This window comes from Ahaetulla prasina, chromosome 8 (genome assembly GCF_028640845.1).
Source record: "Ahaetulla prasina isolate Xishuangbanna chromosome 8, ASM2864084v1, whole genome shotgun sequence".
NCBI classification, from domain to species: Eukaryota; Metazoa; Chordata; class Lepidosauria; order Squamata; family Colubridae; genus Ahaetulla; species Ahaetulla prasina.
Genome location: NC_080546.1, coordinates 80,522,079 through 80,548,221, shown reverse-complemented (window position 1 = coordinate 80,548,221; position 26,143 = coordinate 80,522,079). Strand labels below are relative to the sequence as shown.

Genomic DNA, 26,143 nt, shown 5'->3' with positions numbered 1-26,143 from the left:
ATTAACAATGTTCCCAATTTTAATAAAAGCTTACTTACCTATAAAAATGGCATGAAGCAAGAGATGCAAGTAATTTCCCCAATCTACTTTTACACTATGGTCAATTATTAGGTCAGTCAACAGAATCACTGCTATGTTACACCTGTAAACCAAAGAAGAGATAATGGAGGGGGGGTGTTTCAGCGGAATTTATTGAAATTATAAAATACAATTTAAAAATCATCAGTTACATAATTATTTAAAATAGAATTGCTACTATTCAAAGCAAATCTCAAGACAGATTGACAATAATAATTAAAAGATTTTAGGTATTTAAGGTAATTATGAGAATGATCTGTTTCTCACTTATTAAATAGATAATAATGAAATAAATATTAGTTATCTCAATAAAGAAATATAGATGCTTAATGCCAGCACAGCTCAGAGCATAAAGAAATATAAAGCAAGGCTGCCCTGCACAGTATGGCTGAGATGAAGAGGTTACTTATATGAAGGAATTAAGCAGGGAAAATAAATGATTTGGATCTAAAGATACAGGAGGCACAACATTCCATGTTTATACAGTTTAGATCAACTAATAAAAGGCCGGAAAAGCAAATAAGACTCTTGTGGAAAGATTCCTTCTATACAAATCACCAAAACAATTAAAAGTAAAAAAAAAAAAAAGCTTCTGTCTTAAAATATAAACTGTGAAGATTCCGTTCTCAAAAGGATTACAAGGATAATCTGGAAACAGGATGAATCATTTCCCCACAAATCTTATACATTTCTCAGAAGGAAGACACCACCTCTTAATTTCTTCCTTTCTTTTCCTGAAAGGAAAGTACTGTGCTACAATCTCTTTTAGGTACTTCATATTCAGAGGGATTTGGGACTGTCTGATTTATATTGCTTACCTATGAAGAGACATGCCTGGAGATGATGTTTCGGGCAAATAATCCACCAATGGTGACCAACAACCCCCTGAAGGTGGAAAAGGTAATGGCTCGCCTTCGTTGTGTTCCATCACTTTAAGTCGCCAGCTCGAATACAATGGCATCGAATCACCTGTTAAAAGTATTATTATCTTGAATCAGATATTTCAACTGTATATAGTTACATTAATTGAAATATGTTATTTTCAAATATGCATGCTGTATTTTCTGTATTGCCCATACTTAGTAACATTGCTTTGACATCCAAAATTTTGGATGTATTCAGGATTCACTACATAAAAACATTATTTATACACAGGTAGTCCTTGACCTGTGACCACAATTGAGCCCAAAATTTCTGTTGCTAAGTGAGACATTTGTGAAGGGAATTTTGTCCCATTTTATAACCTTTCTTGCCACAGTTGCTAAGTGAATCACTGCAATTGTTAAGATTTACAACATGGTTGTTAAGTAAATCTGGCTTCCCCATTGACTTTGCTTGTCAGGTCACATGATCCCGGGGCACTACAACTGTCATATTTATGTCAGTTGCTAAGAATTTGAATTCTGATCATGTGACCATGGGAATGTTGTAATAGTTGTAAGTGTGAAAATGGCCATAAGATGCTCTTTCAGTATCATTGTAACGTTGAGTGATCACTAAACAAATTATTGTAAGTCAAGGACTACCTGTATTTCTGAAAGCAATAGGCATCAAAGTCTAGTGCAAGACTGAATTGGGGAAAAAAAAAAAAGAATTGTAACGATCAGGTCTGAAAATCGAGTAAAAACACATGGATCTGATTGCTCCATGCTCCATGCCTTTCTTTAATTAAGGGTAGCTCAAATTGTCAAAGAAGGAAGGTACTTTAAATACGTATTTATGGTATGTACATATGCCATGTAATATGGTATATAATTATACTATTCTTTGCCAAGTAACATAATAGTGCCCCTCAATATACAATTGGAAAAGAGAAAAAAAACAATCAGCAGATGGGCTTCAGCTGAATGAACATAACTTTCCTTACCACAACAGATAAAGGTAATAGATTTTTCTACAAAGTTTATCAGTTAACAAAATTCATGCATGTAACTGACAGTTAAACCTTGCATTGTTTTAAAGAAAATAAAACATTGAATTACTTTTTTCTTCTTCATATGAGCCTCCTGAACTGCTACTATATCGAGATTCTAGCCTGTGATGCTGGCGGTTCAGATTACTGTTCAATCCACTATAGATATCCAGATGGATGTAGCTGAAGGAATAAACATAGTAATAGTGTTATTGAAGACCACATTTCTATTCTTCCGTGTAGCTGTAATGTTTATCCAATTGAATGTCTTACTAAAAAATATTTATGTGCCCTTTACTTCATAAAAACTATTCAGCCTAAACCACAGATAAATGCATTGCTACAGTATGAGAACCCAACCATGCTAGGAGTCAGAATGGAAGAACCTTGAGAAGTGCGCCTTCTGTGTTTTTCCTGTTTACAACAGTTCTGAAAATAACAAGAACCCAGAGTCTAAAAGGGAGTGGAAAACTACTAATGTACTATCATATCACAGATAAAAACCCCGAGACAGGAAATGCAAAATGCTGAAGCGGCTGCCGCTGTTGCGGCCCTGGAGTTGGGTCAGGCTGAACCCAGAGTTCTGAGATCCAAAACTAGGAAGTGATAAAGATATTTGGGATTGTGTTGGTTTTCCTTATTCTCTTTTGTACGATATTCTGATTATTCTTGACTCTTCTTTATTACGTATTTAAAATTTGCAAACTTAGCTACTTCGTGTCACCTGCTTGCCTTATGGCTGTTGTATGTGTTAAAAAATTTGAGTAAAATTCTTATTTTAGATAAGAAAAATGAAAATTTACCATACCTGATATGTATTTGTATAAACCTTTTTTGACTAATAAAAACTTTTTGAATAAAAAAAAAAAAAACAAAATGTTTATAATTGCTGACTTGATGGACAATTCATCTGAAGTACATTTAATATTTACAAAACCAATGCAAAAACATAAAAATTAATATGAGCAAGAAAATTCAGATACATAAATCCAGCCATTCTAGATTTATTGGTTTTATATAATGACTTGATTTTCAAAACATCTATTTTATTTACTACCTACATGAACATTTAGTAGCAAAAATAGCAGGCACAGCCGAATAAGACTGTAGTGAGCCAACAAAACGGAAGGCTGGACATCTCAGACCAGAGACTGCCTGGGTCTTTAAACGCTGGCCTTTCCCCCCACTTTGGGGTAGCAGGTTGACTGCCACTAGACTACCACTAATTATCTTCCAGAAGGTTCCTCCTAGAGCATCCTAAAACGGTTGTGTAAGAGTTATAGGGTTCTCACATTTTGTTCTGCCTTTCTCATAATTATAAGGTAAAACTGGTGGAGAAAAAGGAATAATTTATTTAATCCCCACACTTGTGTGTAGAAAGAAGCATCTGGTTAGCCATGCTTTTCCTTGACGGGCAGACCGATTTCACATCAGATAAACCAAATATTTTAAAAGATATAATGACGAGAAATTATTATATCTTATGTATTAAAAAGTAAATGTTCAAACTTGAAGGAGATAAGTACAAAGCTAATAGTTCACAGTGTTTACTATTAAACTAATACAAAAGGCAAATACTATACTGCTCTGCTAAAATAAAGCTTGCTGTCAGGAGAACAGTGTGTGCTTCAATTTTTTAGAGTGTGATAACTCTACATTTTATAGGTTTGATTCAAGGCATAAATCTCAACATTCCATGTTGTATGGAGAAACAAAAGCAAAAATATTGGAAGTGCACAGCACCATTAAGAGACATGCAAGTTCCCGGTGGACTTGTTAACCAGAATCTCTTTGAAAAAAAAATGTTCACACTATCTCAGTTACCTGGATTCCGGGCACATCCTGGAATCACAGGTAATATTTTTCCATATTTAGTTCCACACTTTTGCCCACCTTAATTCCCACTCCTTCAGGTGTCTTAAAACAGCCCACCCCCACCTTTTGGGCACCAGGATTCTGTGGAGAGAGGTTTTTCCGTAAACGGATGGGGCTTTGCTTGTTTGTGCGGCCCAGTTTCTGGCTTGCCATGGCCCGGTGCTAGTCCACGGCCCGGAGATTGGGGACCCCTGTCTTAAAAAGACAAGTCTCTATTCCCACTATAGAGGGTAGGATCAGGTATCTCTTTAATCTACATGGCAAAAAGCCAGTTCAATAGGCTGGCATTCACAATACAAATACATGCAGAGTCATTATCAGCGACTATAATATGCTGTCACCAACATCTAATGAAGTATCAGTTTAGGCTTTATTAGTTAGTCCTATGAAGGTTTTATTTAAAAAAACAATCAGTATTTCAAATCTTATAAATCCTTCTTACCTTTCATCAATACTATCTTTTGTCAGCTTACTGTTGAGATTACCATCTGTGGGTGCCACCATTGTATTGCTACTGGAAGTAGTTCCTGGAAATTAAAGAGTGGTATATTTGCGATGAATGCAGTAATAACTGCAAGACAGGATTCCTGAAAGCTATTTGAAACGCTGATAAATCATCGTAATCATCACTACCACTACGCTGAATAGAACAATAATCTTCCCCAAATAATTTAGAGGTATTGTACAAAATTCTAAATAAAAGTACAATAAATAAATAAGTTGTCAATTAATTTCACCAGGCAGTGTAATGGCACTGCAAAAGGCACTGCAGATTCCTGCAGTGATGTCTCCCCCCCACTTCCCCATGTTTTCAAAGACTAATCCACTGAGCAGTTAATGGTTCAGTGAAGGGGTATACCCAACTATCCAGCTAAAAAAAATTCTGTGACCTGCTTTCTTTCATCTGTCTCCTATTTATGATTTCCATATGAGCTCTGCTCAACAAGCTTCCTGCCAAATGCACAAGTTACAGAATGAATTTTTGTCACAGAGTGATGGGGTTCATTTTGAATTAATATTTTTTTTTGTTTGAAAGGTTTGGCAACTGATCCAGCTAATCAGAAGGCTTTCACACTTTTCTTTCTTTCTTTTTTTTTAAATATATACAGTGAAGCTATTTATAACACAATTCAGGTGTCAGAATTCTTTCTCTCTCTTAGAGCCTATACCCCTCCAGCTCTCCTATTAACTGCTTTACTTCCTCTCCGTTCACTCCATTCCATCCGGTTTCTGGGTTTATCAAGAGAGTAAAAATAAAAGAATATGCTGGATTACTATTTACGTGTTTTGCCTGGATTTGCCCAACCAATCCATCTTCTCCAGTGTTAAGGGAAGACCTTTCATAGGGTCTTCTGCCAAGTCCTTCCCAGAGACCAGGGCTCCTCCAATGACAGCTGATTCCCTCCTTCCTGTCTTGAGTGAAGATGTTGTCTCTTTGGGACTCCAATTCTCTTTCTCCAGAGAAACCACCCACTGACTTTTCTTCCTCTCTCACCAGGAACCTACACCTGCTCTGCACGCTCTTGTAACTTTACTCTCCAGCCACTTTTTTTTTTCAGTCTTTTTCTGTCTTCTCTCCCCAAGTTTGGGTCAGATTGGCAGCATGCCCGCTAGAACTGAGAAGGTGGGTGGACCAATGTGGCTACTGTATCTACTGTATATTTTGGACTATAAGACACTCTGGACTATAAGATGCACCTATCCTTTGGGGAGGAAAATAATAAAAAAAAAAATCTGCCTCCTCCTCCCAGCAATTTGCCTCCTTGTAACAAAGAGCAAATAGCCTGCTCAGCTTCAGCACAGCCTGATTTAGCATGATCAGCTGATTGGCGGTTGGATCGGCCTCCCGGAATGTCACCAATCAGCTGTTCCAGGCTGCGGAGATAGCTGCCACCCATCGCCACAGCTGCCCATCGCCGCCTCCACACATCCCATTTTTGACCTCTGCGCTCATTTTTAGCCTCCATGCGTCCTGTTCTTGGCCCATTCCATGCATCAGGGATTGCTGCCACTGCCTATCCCCGTTGCCTGGAATGGGCCGAAAATGAGATGTGTGGAGGCCGAAAATGGGGTGCATGGAGGCAGCAATGGGTGGCGGCGATCCCCACAGCTTGGAACAGCTGATCGGTGATATTCCGGGAAGCCGATCCAACTGCTAATCAGCTGCTCATGCTAAATCAGACTGTGCTGAAGGTGAACAGGCTGTTTGCTATTAGGAGGCAAATTGCTGAGAGGCAGAGGCCGAAAGGTGGGGGGCTGGTGGGTGGGTGGGGCTTTGGCAACATTCGGTCTATAGGACGCATAGACATTTCCATCCACTTTTTGGGGGAGAAAGTGTGTCTTATAGTCTGAAAACTACGGTACATCTCCTTGTAACAGCTCTGGCTAACAGCCAGGTCAGCTCACCAACCCCCACAACTGCCCTTCAATGCCAGAACTGAAATGCTTCTCTTCTCTCTCCATTTGATGTCTCATACCAAGAAAAAAAGCACGCATGCCAGGCTACTAAAAACCATGTGCCAAAAATTTATGTAAGACACTGAAGAAAAACTATAGTCTCAACAGTCAAACAGCCCTGCAATTAGTGCTAACTATTCCAACAAACTTTATTTTTTTTTTTAAATCCTCTCTTGTATGTCATCAGCTGTTTTACATAAAGCATGCTAAAGAAAGAAAGCCTTGCAATAGCTAGCAGGAGATTTCTTCAAAGTTTAGACCTATAAACCAGTAGAATCCTATATTGCTTCCTTTTTTTTCAACCGTATAGGTTGCTAAACATATCTGCAGCCAAGGGGTCAACAGGCAGATGGCAAACTTTCTAAATTTGAGGAGCAGACCCAGAAAAAAGGCACTGCTTCTTTACCAAAGTGCTGCTAGGTGCAGCCAAGCCCACTTTGAAATATTCATTCTGCTCTGCATCCAAACAGCTGGGCATCCCTGAACGTTACCCAACAGTGAATTGAATATCTGTCCTGATAGGCTAAAAACGGTTTGATGTCATTGTCTCACCTGAGGTGACAGAAGGGATTTTGCAACTAGAAGTGATACGGTAATAGGGTGGATTATCCATATGTGTCACTCCAGAACTAACGGGATCAGTGAGCTGTAATTCACTCACCAACTCTTCCAAAAGCTGCATGGTTTTATCTCTACCCAAGTAAACAATTACCTTCTTCACCTGCCATTCAAAGAGAAAATAAAAATCATTAAGAACACTGTTAAATATACTAGAAAAATGGCTTGTGTTTACCGATAACTGTTAAATTTTTAAAAACTGTAAATTTAGGAAATAATTGCATTTTTTGTTGGCAGACAAATTACGCAAACCGGTTCTTAAAGTATCTTATAGATAATAACTAACTTACAACTTGAGTTATAACTTTAGTTATAAGTCTTTTAACTTATAACTAAACAGACTGGACAACCATTTGTCTAAAATGATATAGGGTCTTCCTGCTCAAGCAGAGAGTTGGACTAGAAAACCTCTGAGGTCCCTTCCAAATCTATTATTCTATGTTCTATATTCTAATCATTTTTGCTGAACCTGTATTTGCTAGAAAAGCAAAACCAATATTCCCTAATCTAATCCCAGTTGCATAGTTAAATACTTAATATTTCACCACCTGAAACGTTTGATCATATGCAACTCTGTTAATAGACTTCTTTTACACAAAGTAAATGAACGGTATAATTTTTAGAGATGTTTAGTACTTAAACTCCTGCTGAAAATAACATGTTTAATAACTCGGTATAATCTATATTTAACAGAGCAACTGAAGTAAAACTCTGCATTTCAGCTTAAAAGTACCATTACAGTTCCTAAATATTTCCCAACATGGAATTAGTTTTGTTTATAATGTTTGTATCCTTTTTTAGACATGCTTATTTTTCAAACAAATATTCCAACTGCTATGTAAAATCCGACATAGGGCCAAACATGGAAGGAATTAGCCCAGGTGGAGCTGGAATTTTATGCCATATATTCTCTGCCTGTCCCCAGTTCTTTCTCTCCCAAAGGTGCTTTTTTCAAGAGGCAACTGGACTGTGTTTTTCTTTGAAGACGTTTTGTTTGTCATCCAAGAAGCTTCTTCAGCTCTGACTGGATGGTGGGAAATGGAAGGATTTATATTTATATTTTCTTTCTCTCCTTTTTATACACAACTCAAGGTGGTGAAGGTATCTAATATTCCTTTTTCTTTCTATTTTCCACACAACAACCATGTGAAGCAAGTTAGGGAGAGAGACAGGACTGGCCTGGTTGTTCAATCAATAGTCCTGAGTCCTGTAGCCATTTTTCACCAGATCTCCAGGAATCCAAACATCTAGTGTGGTCCTTGTTGATTCAGGCGATGCCTGTAATTGGGTTTCTCTATTTATGTCTCACCATATTTTTTATGGGAGAGACACTCTTTGTCCGACTTCTCTGATGTGACCTGTCCAGTACAATATAACCCCTGGCATAACTCTCATTTTCCTCAGAGGACAGAGGCCCCATAACCATGTCGAAGTAGTGCCTCACTGGGGGATAATTATTATAATAACAATAACATATTTTTTGGACTATAAGATGCACCGGACTATAAGACACACCTAAATTTACAGGAGGAAAACAAGAAAAAAATAGTTTTCAGCCTCTGCATGTCGGATTTTCGCCTTCCCAGGCCCCCAGAAGCATTTTGCAGTGCGCCGCATGGCCCGTTTTCATCAAAAACACACCCGTTTTTGGCCTTCAGAATGCTTCTGGGGCAGAGGTGGTATTCAGCAGGTTCTGATCAGTTCTGGAGAACCGGTAGTGGAAATTTTGAGTAGTTTGGAGAACCGGTAAATACCATCTCTGACTGGCCCCGACCCAATCAGTCCCAGCTGATTGGAAGGAAATGGGAATTTTGCAATAACCTTCCCCTGGAGTGGGGTGGGAATGGAGATTTTACAGTATCCTTCTCCTGCCACGCCCACCAAGCCATGCCACACCCAAGCCACGCCCACAGAACTGGTAGTAAAAGTTTTTGAATCCCACCACTGTTCTGGGGGGCCTGAGAGGGCGAAAACACAATGCATGGAGGGCTCAGGAGCCAAAAATGGGCCCGTTTTTGGCGAAAACGGGCCATGAGGAGCACTGCAGAGTGCTTCTGGGGGCTGGGGAGGCCAAAAACGCAATGTGCGGAGGGTTCAGGAGGCCCAAAATGCCCATATTCAGACTATAAGACGCACCTAAATTTTCACCCACTTTTAGGGGGAAAAAGATGCGTCTTATACTCTGAAAAATATGGTATTTATAATTATTATAATTAATTATATAATTATAATAAATGGATGGTGCTATTTTCATTCTGACTCTGCTTTCAGCAGACAACTGCAACTAGTAAAATGGTCAGACTAAAAGTGATTCTTAAAACATTTATCCCTACTTACAGGTAGCCCTCGAGTTATAACCAGTCACTTAGCAACTGTTCGAAATTATGACTGTTTGAAGTTATGAAAAAGAGGACCCAGATCAAAGTTCTGAAGATCAGGCCCTAAAGGCTGCAGAAAAAATATAAAATTGGGTGGGTCGGTTAATCAATTTATGACTGTAATGGGCAGGCTCCATTATAGTCATAAGTCAAATACTACCTGCATTTAATATATATGATTGTCCATCTCACCTGAGTGAGGAATAGGAAAATAAGTTCCATGCAACTTACATAAGGCAAAAGGCTGGGTTCGCTATTTACTCCACAAATGCTGATTAAAAAATGCAGAATTATTTTCAGATTCTTTGGCCAACTGTCTGCTAGAGTAATCCAAACGTTTTCAATCTCTGACCAAGCCACTTCATCACCATACTAGAAAACAAAGTTAAGATATTAATTATTCCCCTGTTTAAAGATTAAATGCTCAAAGAGATATATAATGAAAACACCAGGTATAATTTAACGTATTTTATGCAGAAGGTAGTTCAACAATGCTCAATGCTTTTTTCTCCCTAGTTTGCTTAAAAATCCAGTCTACTCTGGCTGCAATATTGCTTTTTTCATGTTTAGTGCAACTTAAAATATACTTGTTTTTTCTTTTCTTTCTTTCTGTTCTCAAAAAATACAGTTTACAGGCATTAGTATTGTCCCCAAAACTGGGCTCCTGCTTGGTGTCGAAGCCGATAATTCACCAGACACAAGGTGTGATACAAAATTATACTTTTATTTTGGTACCAAGATATAAGGACCCTGGTTCAAAAAGCTAACCAAGGGCCTCGAGCAAGGTCATACAACAATTCTTATAGTCAAAGGGTGGTCCCATATATCCCCTTTGCCCTTCCCCTAATAATGCATGCATAATATATAATATTGATTGGTTAATTGTTTTACAACCCCCTAAAAGTCCCACGCTTCTTATGCTAATAGCTAAATGTCGTGTCATCTGTTTTTCACCCCAGGTCACGGATATTTTGCAAAGTGTGCCCGCTATGTGGTTTTTAGGGTATTCTTGTTCCTAATATCCTGGCTAGTGGTTTTCTAACAGGTAAGGTGCTAACTTCTGTGTGCAGCCCCACCCTTCCTATTGCGGAGCAGAATAAAACAACGGTTTTGTCTGAGGCAGCACCCCCCCCACGACCCCCGCCTCCTTCTGCAGTGAGAAGACAGGAAAAAGTAAAACTGCCTGATTGTTTGTTCTAAGGCAAAGAAATGAAGACAAGAGAAAATATTCTATCTGAATTCAGATTCCTCACTCTCATGTCCATTCCATCCACACCTGGGTCCTATCTCCACATATGACCCTTCCTCTGATCCCCAGGGCCTCATCTGTACACACATTTCATCATCTGATCCTTCATTAGCATTCCGCTAGTGACAAACTGAGGAAACAACAGAACTCTCAAAATAACCCATCAATTGCCCAATGCTTGGTTCAATTTACCTTTGCTGTCATATACATGAGGTTGTTTAAAACTAAAGCAGTTGCCTGGGGTGACCCCCAACCTTCGCCTCTCAGCCAGCGCCTGCTGTTCACCATCAGTTCTCTGTCTTTTAGGAGATCCTCCTCGTCTTCATCTTGCCGTCGAATTGTGGGTAAAGGTTTCACATCCATTAATTCGATATTATTCATCCACGGCAGCAAATAGTGAAGCATCACCTGTCTTCCAGAAGGATGTGCTGTTTGAATTCTCTGGCTTACCTCTGTGTTTAATAATTTAAAGGTAAGAATATATATATGTATATATATTTTTGTTATCACAAAACTAATTTACTGACAGCCATTTCAGCTTTCGGTCTTCCTGAAATAACTATTGCTTCCATGTGAAAAGAAGAAAGAAAAGAAGGCCCTTTGTCAGATTGTGAAAAGGGAATAGAATCTTCCATTACAGCAGTGGTTCTCAACCTTTATAGTGCTGCGACCCCTTTAATACAATTCCCCATGATGTGGCGACCCCTGAGGATCTCAGCGCGCCTCAGCAGCCGCAGAACGGGGGGAAAAAAGCAGCAAACTGTTTTTTTGAATTTATCACGCCTGAAGCCGTATTGGCTAGCGATCTGAGCTGCTTGCAATTGCCTTGAGGACGGAGGCATTAAAGCGGAGACTTCTCCCCTATTAAGTTTATCGCGCCTGAAGCCAGATTAGGCTAGCGATTGGGAGTGATTGCAGTTGGCTTGAGAGGGAGACGTCAGAGCAAAGATTTCTCTCTTTTTTAATTCATCGCGCCTGAAGCCAAATTCGGCTAGTGATTTGAAGAGCCAGCAGCTGGCTTGTGGAGTCAACCATTAGAGCGCGATTCTTCGACTCGCAAGTATACTTCCCATATTTCCGATGGTCTTAGGCGACCCCTGGCAAATCGTCCTTCGACCCCCCAACGGGGTCGCGACCCACAGGTTGAGAACCGCTGCATTACAGGGTAAAGAGGCTAGAAGGAGGTAGAAGGAAGGAAATTCACATGAATTCTGATAACTGTCTCTTTTGGATTGGAAAGTCGGTCTACAGCTTGATCCCTCCCTCACCACCAATGCCTACCAAAAATGGTCTCAGAGAGAAGAGAACTACTCCAACACTGTGCCTCTCACTTCCCAATCCCCTGAACAGAGCTAGGAGTACCATGATTGATAAAAGTCAAAAGCTGCTAAGACAGGGGTGTCAAATTCAATTTCATTGAGGGTCATATCAGGGTTGTGTTTGACTGTGGGGGACCAGGGTGGGTGTGGCCAGCTTGATGTCACTCGTGTTGTGAGTGCCTGTGGTGGCTGAAGCACTCTGCCAGTGAAAATGGGCTCCCGCGCTCTGTCTTTGGCGGGGACGGCATGCTGCAATCCTCTGTCAGCAAAAACGGAGCTCGGGAGGGCTGCGCGTTTTCTCTGGCAGAGGCACCATGGGCCAATCCTTTGCTGTTTCCAGGGCGGCCCCGCGGGCCAGATCTAAGCACACCATGGGCCGGATCTACCATGTGGGCCTTGAGTTTGACAACCCTGCAATAAAAGATCAAGAAGAAGCAGAACGGATGCACAAGCACGATCAGGGTTGCCTCAGGGCTACAAGCATGTTTGAATTCATACTGAAAGGACTCCACATAATCAAGCAGAGGGAGAAATAACTACGTATTAATTGATTTAGAACAAGGCAGTATTATTAAATTGAGGATTATTTAGGATCATGCTTTGTTCTTAGCTTGACAAGTGTTAACTTCACATTCAAATGAAAAGGGAAACTTGAGTTGATTGCTGATTGGTGGGCGAAGAAAGAAACAAAAAGGCGATGCATATCTGTACAGTGCTTATTCATAAAATGGGTTAAGATGATTAGAGAACATAATAATTAGAGATTACGGACCAACACCATACTTCTTAATGGTAAGAGTAATAGATACCATATAGGCCAGTGTTAAGAGAAAAAACTTGAAAATCACTATAATTTGGTTTTGATAGTACAATATTTCCAAACAATAAATATTAAGAAATAACAAATACCTGAAAATATTGCAAGAGTTAATTCTGGATATGTTCGTGCTAATTCTTCTGAGAGCTGATAATAGGACACAGAATATAAATGGGGCAAAGGTGAAGGCTGACTCAATAGTCCATCAGTTCTCTGAACCTCCAGTTTATGAGCATAGCGAAACATCTTGGGCTCTAGGATCTAGAAAATATAAATGTATTCAATAAATTCAGATTACTAAACGGTATGAAATTACGGAATCACAGGGAGAGAGAGAGATGTTAACTCTGCATTCTTTCTCACTTTTTTCCCACTGTGGCTTAAAGCATGAAATCAACCTTCTAGGTCTAGCGCAGCCTAGGATAGGGCAGTGTTTTTCAACCTTAACCACTTTAAAATGAGTGGACTTCAACTCCTAGAATCCTATCACCAGCTGGGGTTGAGAAACACTAGGATAGACACTTCCTCTATTTGACCATCCTGGAGGTTGCAAGGGACGTGGTGGAGAATGAAGAGGAACCATTGAGACTTTTGATTCTGATTTAGGATGAGTTCTGGAGGGGAAAAAAAACCCCACGTTTTTTCTTGCATCTGTTTTTTTTCTGGATTATCTCCTCCCCCACCAAAAGGAAAATGTGTATTTCCGTGGGTTTTCAATTTTTCTGAAAGGCTGTCCATTACATTTTACCCTTCACACACAGCCCCTAAAGGCTATGGAGAAAAAACAACGACTATTCCCACTGGGCTAATCTGTGGAAACTTTCTTGAAATTAATTGCAGTGATACACGGTAGCAACATGTTAAATATTGATTTTTATTCAAAAGCTTTTAAAATGATATTAAAATTTAAAAGCCTCAAACAAAAACATTTATGCACTGATAAAAACATTTCATACTAACTTGCAAAAGCTGCATAGCAACTTCATAGATAGCTCTAGAAGAATCAGCTGCTTTAAATAATATAAGATTGAGAAGAGTAACAGTATCACACTGGTAATCCCTATGAAGAAAAGAAAGTATTAATAACTAAGTGGCTTAAAAACAGAATAAATGAAATACTTTAAAAATTTAGAATGTGAACCTATATACGAGGCTACTTAGAAAGCTGCTCTATTTCCAACAGCCTGATTAGCTCTGTTGACACAATGCATTTCATTTAATTAATTACTAAATCAATCTAGGCTAGGGCTACAAAATTCTAGCTGACAGTTCAATAGTAGCAAAGAGATTCAGGAAACTTTCTTTGCTTCGATGCAGGGGTTACCTGGATTTTTGCATCACCAATATAATAGTTATACTCTAAACATTAGCCTTATTTCCTTATCAGTGATTTTTGGTACTACGCAACCACATTAATTAGGTTCAAGCTAGAATATGGGGGAATGCACAAGCATCCCCCAGTTTCTCCAGGATATCTCATGAATCCTTGTATCAGGAGAATAACAGGACTATTCTTCCCCATTGATTAGACCAGAGGTGGGGAACTGTGGCGTCTTTATGATTTGTGGATTTTCAACTCCCAGAATTCCTGAGCCAGCATGTTGAAGTCCACAAATTATAAAAGTTCTCCATCCCTGGATTAGACAGTGAGCAGCAGACACAATAGCACACAACACAAATTCAGCACAAAGGAGGCTTATTGTGGCTGTCAAGATTCTGCCAATGAATTGATCAATTTGCGGCAGAATTCAGAACTGTTTCTCAGAGGACTGATTAGACAGCTTTAGAATTACCTTTCTTTTGTATTCTTACAATATCCACACAAATAAGATGAGTAAGATAATCCTCACATCTCCCATAGCAAATCAGATGGTGGTGGTTTAGATCATGTTTATCCTGATAGTAACCCAGTTATGCATATAGATTGGCAGGGAGAATCTGAAGTTAGCCACATATTGAACTGCTGTTCTCCTCACCGGTAGCTGTGCTTTTTAAAATGGATTATCTGTAAAATTTAGGCAGCCGCTGCTTCCCCACCATGGCACATACAATAGCAACTTCAATTGATTCTATTATAGCTAGTCCTTGACTTATGACCACAATTGGGCCTGGAAATCTGATTGTTTGTTGTTGCAGTCTTAAGGTGCTCACATGACCAGACCCATTTTTCTGTCATTTTTTGTAGCGATTGTTAAGTAAACATCTCAAGTGTGAACCACATGGCTGTTAAACAAATGTCACTGTCATTAAGCGAAGGCATTCTTCTGAATATTGCACCTGTGGAATGCCTCAACTGGTCGTAAATGCATGCCTGAACTTAAGTCATGTGATCATGGTGTGGGGGGGGAATGTCTGCTATGACATTTTACAACAGCTGAAAGTGCTTTCTGGGCTATAAAGCATCTTTTCCATAACTCTGAACAGTAGTGAAATGACCAGTTGCTGGTCAAGGACTACCTACACCCATTCTAAATTCTTTCTTTAATACCTGTTTTGGAATACGCTGGCTATGGCTTTAAAACATCCGGCTGCTACACGCTTCGAGCCTGTATAACAACGGTCTACAGCCCAATACATGAGGTTACTCTGGTCAGGGTTGAGCTCCAACAGCAACATAACTGCTTCACAACCAAGCTGATGCACCTAAACAAATACAATATAAAATTCAAGTTCTGCCCTGTTGCTGTGAGGTACATTCTTTGTTTCTAGTAACAAATATCTGAGTATACATAAAGAGAAAATACAATTCCCTGAATTAAGCTATTATTAAATAGGGGAAGGAACCTATGGGCCCACTTGCATTTGCAGCCTCGAGAGTTTCCCAAGAAACCAGAAGCAATATTTTGAACTTTTTTTAATGGGAGGGGAGATCGAACATTTTAAGAGACCCAAATATTCCAAAGTTGGCCATTTTTTCCCAGTTCTAAAAATTAAGAAACAAAATGGATTATAATTTTAAATTTCCTCAATCTTCCAATTTGAGAAAAGAGGGTTCTTAAAAGGAATATAATACAGAAATATTATTTGTATTAGTTATTGCTTTTAACCTTGTAAGCAGCCCAAATTGCCTTGTGGCGAGATGGTTGGCAAACAAATTTAATAAATAAATATCAAAATGTGGGTCTTGTCCTCTCTGAACACATCAGGTCACCAATGTTTACTTCCTACCTCCTGGCAGAGGAGAAGTGCAGCTTTTAGATAAAAAAAGCTGATTTAAATAATATTTTACCATATGTCCTTCATGAACTGAGTAATTGTATTTAAAAAAATCCAAACCAAAAAGACAGATCTCTCATTCTGTTAGGATAAGATGTCCTGATTTTAATTATTTTTAATGTATAGACCTTTTTCTCAGTTTCTCTACCTTTAACCAGTGGTGAAATCTAATTTTTTTACTACCAGTCCTGTGGGCGTGGCTTGGTGGGCGTGGTATGGCTTGGCAGGGAAGGATACTGCAAAATCTCCATTCCCACCCCACTCTGGGACCAGCCAGAGGTGGAATTTGCCAGTTCTCCAAACTACTAAAAATTTCTGCTACCGGTTCTCCAGAACCTGCTGGATTTCACCTCTGCTTTAACCTGATTATCTGACTTCAAACTGAGATTTTAAGTTATCAATATTGTATACAATACCTTCTTATCCTGAGAATCCAAAATATTATCTAGCCATTTGTATAGATAGCCATCCGGTGAAAGTCCTACGTTATCTGCAACTGGACCACAACAAAGCACTGCAGACATTGCCTTAAAAAAACAGAAGAAAATATCAGACAAACTGGACTGTGTTTCTATTTAAATTTAAAAAAATTGTTCTCTCTCTTTCTCTGTCTCTCTCTCTCTCTCTCCACAATATAAACATATACCATGTTTCTCCAAAAATAAGATCCTCTCTTATATTTTTTTGAACCCTGAAATAAGTGCTTGGCCTTACTGTCATATGCTCAAAAGCCCGATTGGGCTTATTATCAGGGGATGTCTTATTTTGGGGGAAATAGAGTATCAATATATATTATATGTCATATTTATATCATAAAATAGTTATATAATTATATTTACAGTATATCATAGTTATACAAAAATATATTTGTAAATATTTATTATTTCATTCCCCAAGAACTAAGAAAACTGAACATTCTTTGTTGCATGTATTTATATTATTTATCAAGGATCATAATTCTTTGGAGCAGTAAAGGATTCTATTTTATACAATTATTGTCCAATTATTTGGCAAACACTACAGAAGAGTTATGATCATTCCAGACAACTTGTGTAATCATAGATAATGATATAACAAAATTCTACAATAAAGCCTAAGCATGTGAGAGCTTATTACCTTTAATGCACAGTACTGATGCCTATTAATCTGCATATTTCTATCACTGTATCTGTCCAAAGGAGTAAACATGATGCTGAAAGGTCCAGCCCAGTGACTAAACAACATAAACAGACTGTGACGGAGGCTTTGCTGTGGAAAGACGCTCCTTCTCTGATGCACTGCACAAGTGGAAAATAACAGAGGAAAGATTTTGTAACAAATGAAATTAAATTAAAAGATCAGAGACAATTGCTTATTGTTTTTTAAAAAATGAACTAGCCAAATATTGAGATTTTCTTCACCAAAGTCCAGGCAAGTGCAATAAAAGCCATCTCTGCCCTTGTAATATTACCTTGATCTGTAATCAGATCAAACTTTCGGATCCTCTGATGCAGGACCTCAAAACTGAGCATCCAAGTCAACAGGTCAAGTAGGCAAAATCTAATAGTGTGTTGCCCAACTGGAAAGAGGACTCCATTCCCCTAAAAAACCATGTTGGGGGGGGGAATCCCTCCACCAAGTATGGGATCTGTCTACTTCAGACTGGAGTCCCTGTTTGTGGAATATCTCACTGATACACAGATTTGTTGATATAAATTATAGAAGACACGAAACGACAATTTATTATTAGCTGCTCAATCTATAAAAAAGTTAAACTGGATTTGTATGGGTGCATGCGTGGATGTGGACATGTGTGTGTGGAACGTCCCTGCAGTTTTCTTGGTAAGAATTTTTTTCAGAATTGGTTTGCTGTTGCCTACTTACTACAGAAGAGTGAGATGACTGGAATTAAGAGGGTTTAATTACGACCCATAATTCATCAGCAGTTTTCAAGTTACACGAAGTAACACATTTCCACATGAGATGTTTTGAAATATAAACCAAATAATTGGGGTGGGGTGGGGTGGAAATATTGTGAATACCTGGAACGTTCTGAATAATATTTGCCACTAAGGCACTAAAATGGCAACGGATATCTTTCAGTGTGTCAGAGTCCTTTTCATTTTCTGCTTCCAGCAGTTGTCTGGTAAGATCCACGTACTCCAGTAAAGTATTGTTTAGGGAATGTGTTTCATTATCAAGGCCGCCACTTGCACTACAAAGAAAAGCACAAGCATTTGAATATAGACTTCTAAAAAAAATCACCAAATTATCGCAAACTATAGGCAGATTTGAGAAGAAAAATGTTAGTATTGTCAAATATACTATATGAATATATGAATAACTGTATCCTGAATACAGGATAGTAGCAGTGATTTTATAATAATACTGTGCACATTTTTTTCAGCTTCACTCAAGTTTCAATGGCCTATTTTAAACTGAAAATAGCTGTTTTGATATTTGTAGAAGCATTTGCTATTGTTCCAGTTATATATCAGAAGTATTTCTGGCTAAGAATGTCTCCAAGCAGGCCTGTTTCAAGTCTGACCCACTTCCAGAAACTGCTTGTCTGAATTTGAACATTTTGAACATTCTTATCCTGTAGTTAAAACTTAACTTAGTACTTAAGTTAAGTACTATGACAAGATGCCCAAACGTGCTTTAGTATATGGTTCAAAATACAGATATCTTGTTTTGGTGAAGATAATTGTTTTATAATTATTTTCGCCTGTGGGGGAAGAAATGTCCAAAATGCAGATTAATTATTAACCAATTAATTAACTATTATTGTCACTAACTTGTCAAGAATTTTCTAAATAGGAGAAATATTTTATGGGATCGTTTATCTCCCTCCCTTTCCAGTACTACTCATGATGCCAACAGAAAAGCTGGGGAACAGAAAAGCAGTTGAACTCACTGGATGAAATATCTCCTCAGATTGCCTTACTGGATGGAAACCAGGGATCTGTGTGGAAGCCAAGTTGCTTCTTGGGATTTATATATAGTGGGAAGTCTTGTCTTCCCTTCTTATAAAATAAAGCCCAATAAAGATTTTGGGCACTGCACTTTGGAGTACTGAAAGGGGCAATGGACCATCACCAATAAGAGCTGATGAATCTCTCATCCAGAAGCAATTCCTGAAACATAAATGCCTACGAGAGGTGGGCAATTGCTGTAGGAACAAACAGCAGCAATAAGTAGGGAAGAATTTCGATGATACACGTTAGTATAAACTCTCAGGCTATGTGTCTCTGTAATTTTTCTGAAATGAGCCACTGTAGCAATGCTAGATGAATTAATCAGTTTTTCTCAACCCTGGGCACTTTAAGATGAGTGGACTTCAATTCACAGAATTATCCCCACTTCTTCAAGTGGCCAAGGTTGAGATACACTGAATCAGAGGAACTACTCCATCATTTGTGATCTATAACTCTGATATAACTCTACTATAGAGAATGTGCAAGTGAATGAAAGCCATTGTGGTTCAATGGGCTGACATCAGGGAAATCACCCTTAGCTTGTTGGGTGACACTGGGCCAATCAGTGTGTCTGTCCAACCTACATCGTTGGGGAGATTTGTAGGAAACAGGGAGAAGGAGTACTGTGCCCACTGCTTTAAGTACCTGAAAGAAAGGTGAGATATAAATCAAGTAAATAATAATGTCCTATGATCCTCTTCAGCACATCAGCACAGTATTTAAAGTAGTTTTCTGCCGACCATTCTTAGATAACATACTTACCTACGTTTTTGCTGGTGTGTGGCTAAATGAAAACGGATTGCTTACCTGTGACTAATGACACCAGCATCTGCCAACAGTTCAAATATTCGTACAAGTTGCACACGTAATATATCTCGCCGCCTACGTCGTTTCATATTCTGTTTTAGAAGTTAAAGGGAAGAGCATGATAAATATATTGATAATTGACATCAGCACAATAACATGTGAGTTTGGACATTTAACTTCCATCTGCTTGCACAGATAAACAATATGATGCTTTGTTTTGGAACACTGATAATTATTGGACAAATCTGGCATTTTTGCAAAAAAAAATAAATGGGAATTTTAAAAGCTAAATCATAAATGTGTTATTTCCTGCCAGAACAGTTATTAGGGGTCTTTGGTGCTCTCTGCGCTTGGTTGCTTTCTTGCAGGCATTTCATTATCCAAACTAGGTAATGTCATTGATACCAAGGATGTTACCTAGTTTGGGTAATGAAATGCCTGCAAGAAAACAATTACACTTGGAAAGGACCAAGGATCGCTCTTCATCCCTGAAGTACAAATATTCTCCTTTATCAGCAAAACAATTTTAGACATGTAGACATATATATTTATATGTGATGCTAGACTATTATTACTTTAATATATGTATATGTTACCAAGATAAAGGCCTTATTTAAAATACTATAGATAGTAAAAGGAAATCCTATGCAATTCACCTGGATGCAGAAAAAAATTCTTTTAGGACTATACATTTAATCTTACCATAGAAAGTATTGTCCAATTCTTTTATTGGACAACAGAAATGTGAAATTTTTACCATTTATACTTCAGTATTAATTCTCACTGGTCAAGATACATTGGGTTTATGTGTGGCTCATAGAGAGTAAAAAAGAAAAAGCTCTAATGGAAACTTTCGAATCACAAAATGTGCAAATTCCCCATCCTGTAATTCTGAGCATGGTTAAGGCATAAGATGGAAACGAAAATGTATAAATCAAGATTGGGCAACTCCATCAGCCTTCTGTGATAAACTAAAACCTACCAAATCAAAGCTATGCCTAGGTCAATAAAATTGAGGCCTTTATCTTTTACTTGGGCAAGCCAGACCTGTACGCTGCTACTGACTCTGTCATAAGCTGCTCTCCTGCTGTTTGCCTTCATGGGCATCTTTATGCTATTTCCTTGGAATTAATACCAGCATTGATTTGCTAGGGCTGTCTTCCTGGAGGTTTTTTCAGCTTCCAAACCTAGGCTGGGTATTCCCTGCAGGTCTTCCACCAAAATACAGGTAGTCCTTGACTTACAACCACAATTGAGAGCAAAATTTTTGTTGTTAAATGAGACATTTGTTAACTTAAGTTTTGCCCCATTTTATGACCTTCCTTGCCGCAGTTGTGAAGTATATCACTGCAGTTGATAAAGTTAGTAACCTGGCTGTTAAGTGAATCTGGCTTTCCTATTGACTTTGCTTGAAAGCACCTGATTTTTGATCACATGATCGATGGAATTGCTTCAAAGGTCATAAATGGGAAAACCAGTCATAAGTCACCTTTTTCAGTGCCGTTGTAAGTTTGAATGGTCATTAAATGAACTGTTGAAAGTCGAGGACTACCTATACTGGTTAGACACAGTCCTTCCGAATTTGCAATCCCCAGAGAAAGTCACCCAGCTCCTGATGCCTGCTAGATGTCCTCTTTCCCCAACCAGGGGCTTTTCAAATATGCTGCTACTTCAGAGGCCACTGTGTAAAATCTGATGTGCCACGAATTTTAAAGCTTCTATTTAATATTTAGAACTTAGAGTAACTTTACTGTCACTTGAATCGGCATACATTAAAATGAAATTTTGTTGCATACAGCTTTCAAAGGGTCACCATCTCCAATATATACTACATAAACATGACAAAATAAATACAAAATTATGCATATACCCCCATATATTAAATGACACAGGGAAACAACACCATCAAGCTAAATTTAAATTAGAAATGCATAGATTACTGGATATTCAACATAGTTTTAAAAATATTTATTACCTCTGGCCTTCTTTCAAGTGCTTCTTTAATTATAGGATGCAACTCTTCTATTAATTCCCTATGTAAAATTACAGATCAGTTTGGTAATACTTTAAATTCAATAGTTGTATTTCTAAATATTACATGCATAAATATTTAGATATCAATCTCATGCTCTCTCTCTCTCTCACACACACACACACACACACACGATAACCATAGAAAAGTATAATTTTAAGTATCGTTGTGTAATTTACTAATAGTATATAACAGGCATTATCATCCCCGCCAGCAAACAACTGAACATACTCAATTTTTCCCCAAAGTATACATTTTTCATAAGAAATATATAGAAGAATATTTAAATAATAACTTTAAAAACTAAAGATTCCAGCATTTTGTTAGTGGCCATCAGAATGGGTGAAGTCATCCACTGGTAAAGTGGTGGGATTTTGTGACGCACATTGCTTGCCTTTAGTTTTCCAGATCCGTAAGCCTCACTTCCTCAAATACCCCTCATGATATATCTTTGCTCCATCCAGTTTGATGTGCAGTCCTTGATATATCACACAAAGCCTGGAACAACCCATTAGGGGTATAAATTGGGCAGACTTCCTTTATGAAGGAAACTAGATGCTTCCTACTCTAGATTTGGGACCACAAGCAGAGCCTGTCCCCTAAAGGACAAATGTTTGATTTCCCTCTTCTCCAAGCGCTACAACTAGCAATATTGCCTTACACACTGTAAGCCGCCCTGAGTCTTCGGAGAAGAGTGGGATATAAATGTAAATTAAAAAAAAAAATCACTAGAAGGAAAGTTAAAATTACTGTACAGGAATTCCAGAAAAAGAAAACCCTTCTTCCTTTTTATGATGAAAGGGATTGAAAACGTATCTCTTTTAGAAAAATGGATACTAAAAATATGCTGGCTGTTTTTATAATTGCCAATATTTCTTATCAACGTGGGAAGAAATCCCACAATGTATAATTTTTGAACAAGAAATATGATGGGATCAAAAGGGGATAGCTTGTACTGCTAAGCGATATGACTCGGACACCAGAAAGTTTTGTCAATTATAGGGTTTTCCCAATCACTTTCTTATTTGTATTTATTTGCATACTAAGCAAAACATAGGCAAAACAAGATTAGTTTTATGAAAGGATGCAATTGTTGTGTTTTATTTTCTTCTAAGCCAGCAACAAAAATAAGATACTTTTAAAACATTTACCTAAAAGCCCCTGGGCTTGTTCTGCCAAGGCCCAGCACAAGGGATTCTGTAATTTCCATGCTCTCAGAGCGCATCATTGGAACAATGTGCTTAAACAAGGATGAAGGGGATGGTACACCAATTATCTGGAACCAAAAAAAAAAAGGCAATCCAAGTTTACTTAGTATCATAGTCAGATTGGTGTTAGGATGAACAGTAATAATGCTCAAGAAATTAAAGACAGGGAGGAAGAATTATAAAGTATTTCCAATGTTTGCTTTATTTCACTTTATTAAATCTTGCTGTCTGTTTTTCCTGGTACCTTAATAACCAGTGAAGAAATGATTTTCTTTCCAAAAGCTAAACATTATTATATATTTATAGATATAAGCCAAAATGAACATGCTGAGTTTGTTAGTTGTTCCATATTTTATGAATAAGTACATGGAATCATGGCGCCATAAAACATTTCAATAAATACTTCTTTCAAAATCTTCAACTTCAAATATTTTTCTCAAACAGCTTTTGAGAGGATTCTGAAACCCAATTTTTTTTATCTATTTTTGCATCCAGCTATACTTCTTTTCATTACCTTTTACATTGAAGAGATGACATATATATATGTCTCCTATTGGTGCACTGATTCTAATTGCCTCATGTTTTTCCATTGCGGAAAATGACATCATATAAATTCGGTTGTCATTTTCATTCGGTTAAAAAAAAATATTTCAGAAAACTGCTTTTAATTTATGTCTTAGAAAAAAAGTTAGATTTCCTCGGCACATACTCAATCCCATCCATCAAGCGAAGGGAATCCTCATAGATGCTGTCCCCGCCTTAAACTCACACATAACTGCAAAAGGCATATGCAGAATGACTGGACATTAGGAAGAATGTCAATCCTCCCTCTCCTATTGATGCAGGGTTTTCATCAGGGGTGAAATGCTCCCAATTTGGACCGGATCATGCGTTCCAGTAGCGATGGGGGCAGGTAGTTCGGAGAACCAGTAGCAAAAAACCCTGCCCCCCCCCCCACTGCCCATGCCTCGCTGTTCCTCTTCTCTGTCCCTGAAGCGCTCGGTGGTGATATAGCTGCAAACGGCCTAAAATGACTGCCGCAAACGGCCTAAAATGACTGTCGCGGCACTTCAAAGGGCCGCACTACAGCTGATCAGCGCTCTAGGCAGTTAGTAGACCGGTGCCTCTATTTTTAAAGAAGGTAGACCGGTGCCTCTCAGTAAAAGGCAATTGGTAGACCGGTGCCTCTATTTTTAAAAAAGGTAGACCGGTGCCTCCCAAGTTTTGTATACGTTATTATTTTTATTATTTATTATTATTGACCATGCCCATTCAGTCACCTGACCACCGAGCCACACCCACCAATTAAGCCACGCCCACAGAACTGATAGGGAAAATTTTTTAGATTTCACCCCTGGTTTTCATGCACTTAAAATCTAGCCTCAGACAAAAGGAGGGAGCTGGGAGAGGTTTGGAAGATAAATTCTAATGTACTCTAATACCTGTTTGCAATGCCTATTGGTATTTTAGCTGTAAACTGTCCAGAGTCACTCTGTAAGTGAGATGGACAGTACCTAAATTTGATAAATAAAATAAATAAAATTATGGGATTCAGCTTTGACTATTTCCCCTGCAAAGACCAGCTTATATGAGAGCTTGTGTATACAAAGAGTAACCCCTTCATTTCTAATACAATTTGGAGCTTCACTAACAAAACTAACAGCTTAACTGACAGACAAATGGAATGAGCTTAAAACCAAAGCCCTAGGGATTCTTTTATTTTATAAGCTAAAATAAATGTGACAAAATGAGATTTCAAATAAGAAAAAAAAACCTAAGCATCATTTTACAGGGAAACCACATATAATCAATCATTTCTATGAAGAAAAGTAACAAGTGGGGCTTTAAAACATTGTAGCTCTCCCTACACTAAGCTTTCCCTAGGCTGACAAATATATCTTTTGATTTTAAAAAGCGGCAGGGAATGACACTGGGTTTCTGAATTTTATTTCCAATAATTGAACAAGAAAATGAAACACAATTAACAAGTATACACTTGTAACACCTCAACAAGGAGAAAAGAAATCCAAACTGCTTAAGGAGAACAGGAATATAAATTGCTTAATGCACTGGATGGACATACTTTTGAATCAATGCCATAGCCACTATCTGGAGTAGACGCCAGCGTCTCTGGAGGGGAGCATCTGACGGAACCTGTGGATGCAGAAGATGGCGTAGACATTGTGGCACTACAACAAAGAATCAGATAGTTTCTCCAGAGCCCAATGTAGGAATCACTGCTGATGGCAGTATTTACTTTCTTGGCATTCACAGGGCTGCTGTTAAGGGGGGAAAAAAGAATCAAAAGTTTGAGGGAGAAAATGTTGTAACGCATTGAATATTTAAGGTTAAACGAGACTCAATGTTTAAGCAAAATATCACAACCGACCGTTTATACGTATTTATAGAATTTATTTATTGAATTTATATTGCCGCCTATTCACTCATAGTGACTCAAGGAGGCTACAGGATATAAATCCACATTTAAAATAATAAAAACTAACATAAGAATCAAATAAATTAATATAGTACAATATAACAAAATCACCCTCCCACTTCCCACCCCCCGCCCGGGCAACAGCAGATCACACGAGCCATTTAATGGGCTCCAATCCTGCTCTGGGTACCCAGGCAAAACCAGGTCTTTAGCACCTTCCAGAAGAGTGCTGGAGTGGGGGCCATTCTAATCTCTGGGGGAATGATGTTTCAGAGAGAGGGAGCCACCACGGAAAAGGCCCTGCTTCTGGGTCCCACCAGGTGTATCTCCCTCGGGGATGGGACCCGCAACATTCCCTGCCTCCCCGCTCTGATGGGTCGAGTAGATGTGACCGGTAAGAGATGGTCCCTCAGATAACTTGGTCCCAAGCCATGAAGGGCTTTAAAGGCGACAACCAGCACCTTGGCTTGGACCCAGAAGCAAATTGGCAACCAACGCAGCTCCTGCAGGAGAGGTGTGATACATGTGCACACCGAAGTCTGCACAAAACCATGTGGGCCCCTGCATTTTGCACCAACTGGAGCTTTGGATGCTCTTCAAGGGCAGCCCCATGTAGAGCAAGTTGCAATAGTCAAGACGGGAAGTGACTAGGGCATGAGTGACTGTGAGTAGAGACTGTTGGTCCAGGAAAGGGCGCACAACCCGTAGTTGCACAAAGGCCTTCCTGGCCACGACTGCCACCTGTTCTTTGAGCAGGAGTCGTGAGTCTAAGAAAACCCCTAG

The 26,143-nt window shown here is 38.6% G+C and overlaps 1 protein-coding gene across 8 annotated transcripts in view; it reads right to left on the bottom strand.

The window, feature by feature from the left end:
* The window catches only part of FRYL (FRY like transcription coactivator), a 171,082-nt gene that overhangs the window by 44,968 nt on the left and 99,971 nt on the right, over window positions 1-26,143 (bottom strand). For all 8 annotated transcript variants that reach the window (XM_058192134.1, XM_058192135.1, XM_058192133.1 and 5 more), the window contains 17 exons: window positions 25,007-25,202; window positions 22,867-22,991; window positions 21,659-21,716; window positions 19,684-19,775; window positions 17,941-18,113; window positions 17,036-17,196; window positions 16,336-16,446; window positions 15,192-15,346; window positions 13,664-13,763; window positions 12,796-12,964; window positions 10,760-11,019; window positions 9,550-9,690; window positions 6,875-7,043; window positions 4,308-4,392; window positions 2,061-2,173; window positions 897-1,047; window positions 39-142 (listed from right to left, as the gene is read on the bottom strand). In XM_058192134.1, coding sequence (XP_058048117.1) covers window positions 39-142; window positions 897-1,047; window positions 2,061-2,173; window positions 4,308-4,392; window positions 6,875-7,043; window positions 9,550-9,690; window positions 10,760-11,019; window positions 12,796-12,964; window positions 13,664-13,763; window positions 15,192-15,346; window positions 16,336-16,446; window positions 17,036-17,196; window positions 17,941-18,113; window positions 19,684-19,775; window positions 21,659-21,716; window positions 22,867-22,991; window positions 25,007-25,202 — 2,363 coding nt within the window. The remainder of the gene's footprint in view (window positions 1-38; window positions 143-896; window positions 1,048-2,060; window positions 2,174-4,307; window positions 4,393-6,874; window positions 7,044-9,549; window positions 9,691-10,759; window positions 11,020-12,795; window positions 12,965-13,663; window positions 13,764-15,191; window positions 15,347-16,335; window positions 16,447-17,035; window positions 17,197-17,940; window positions 18,114-19,683; window positions 19,776-21,658; window positions 21,717-22,866; window positions 22,992-25,006; window positions 25,203-26,143) is intronic.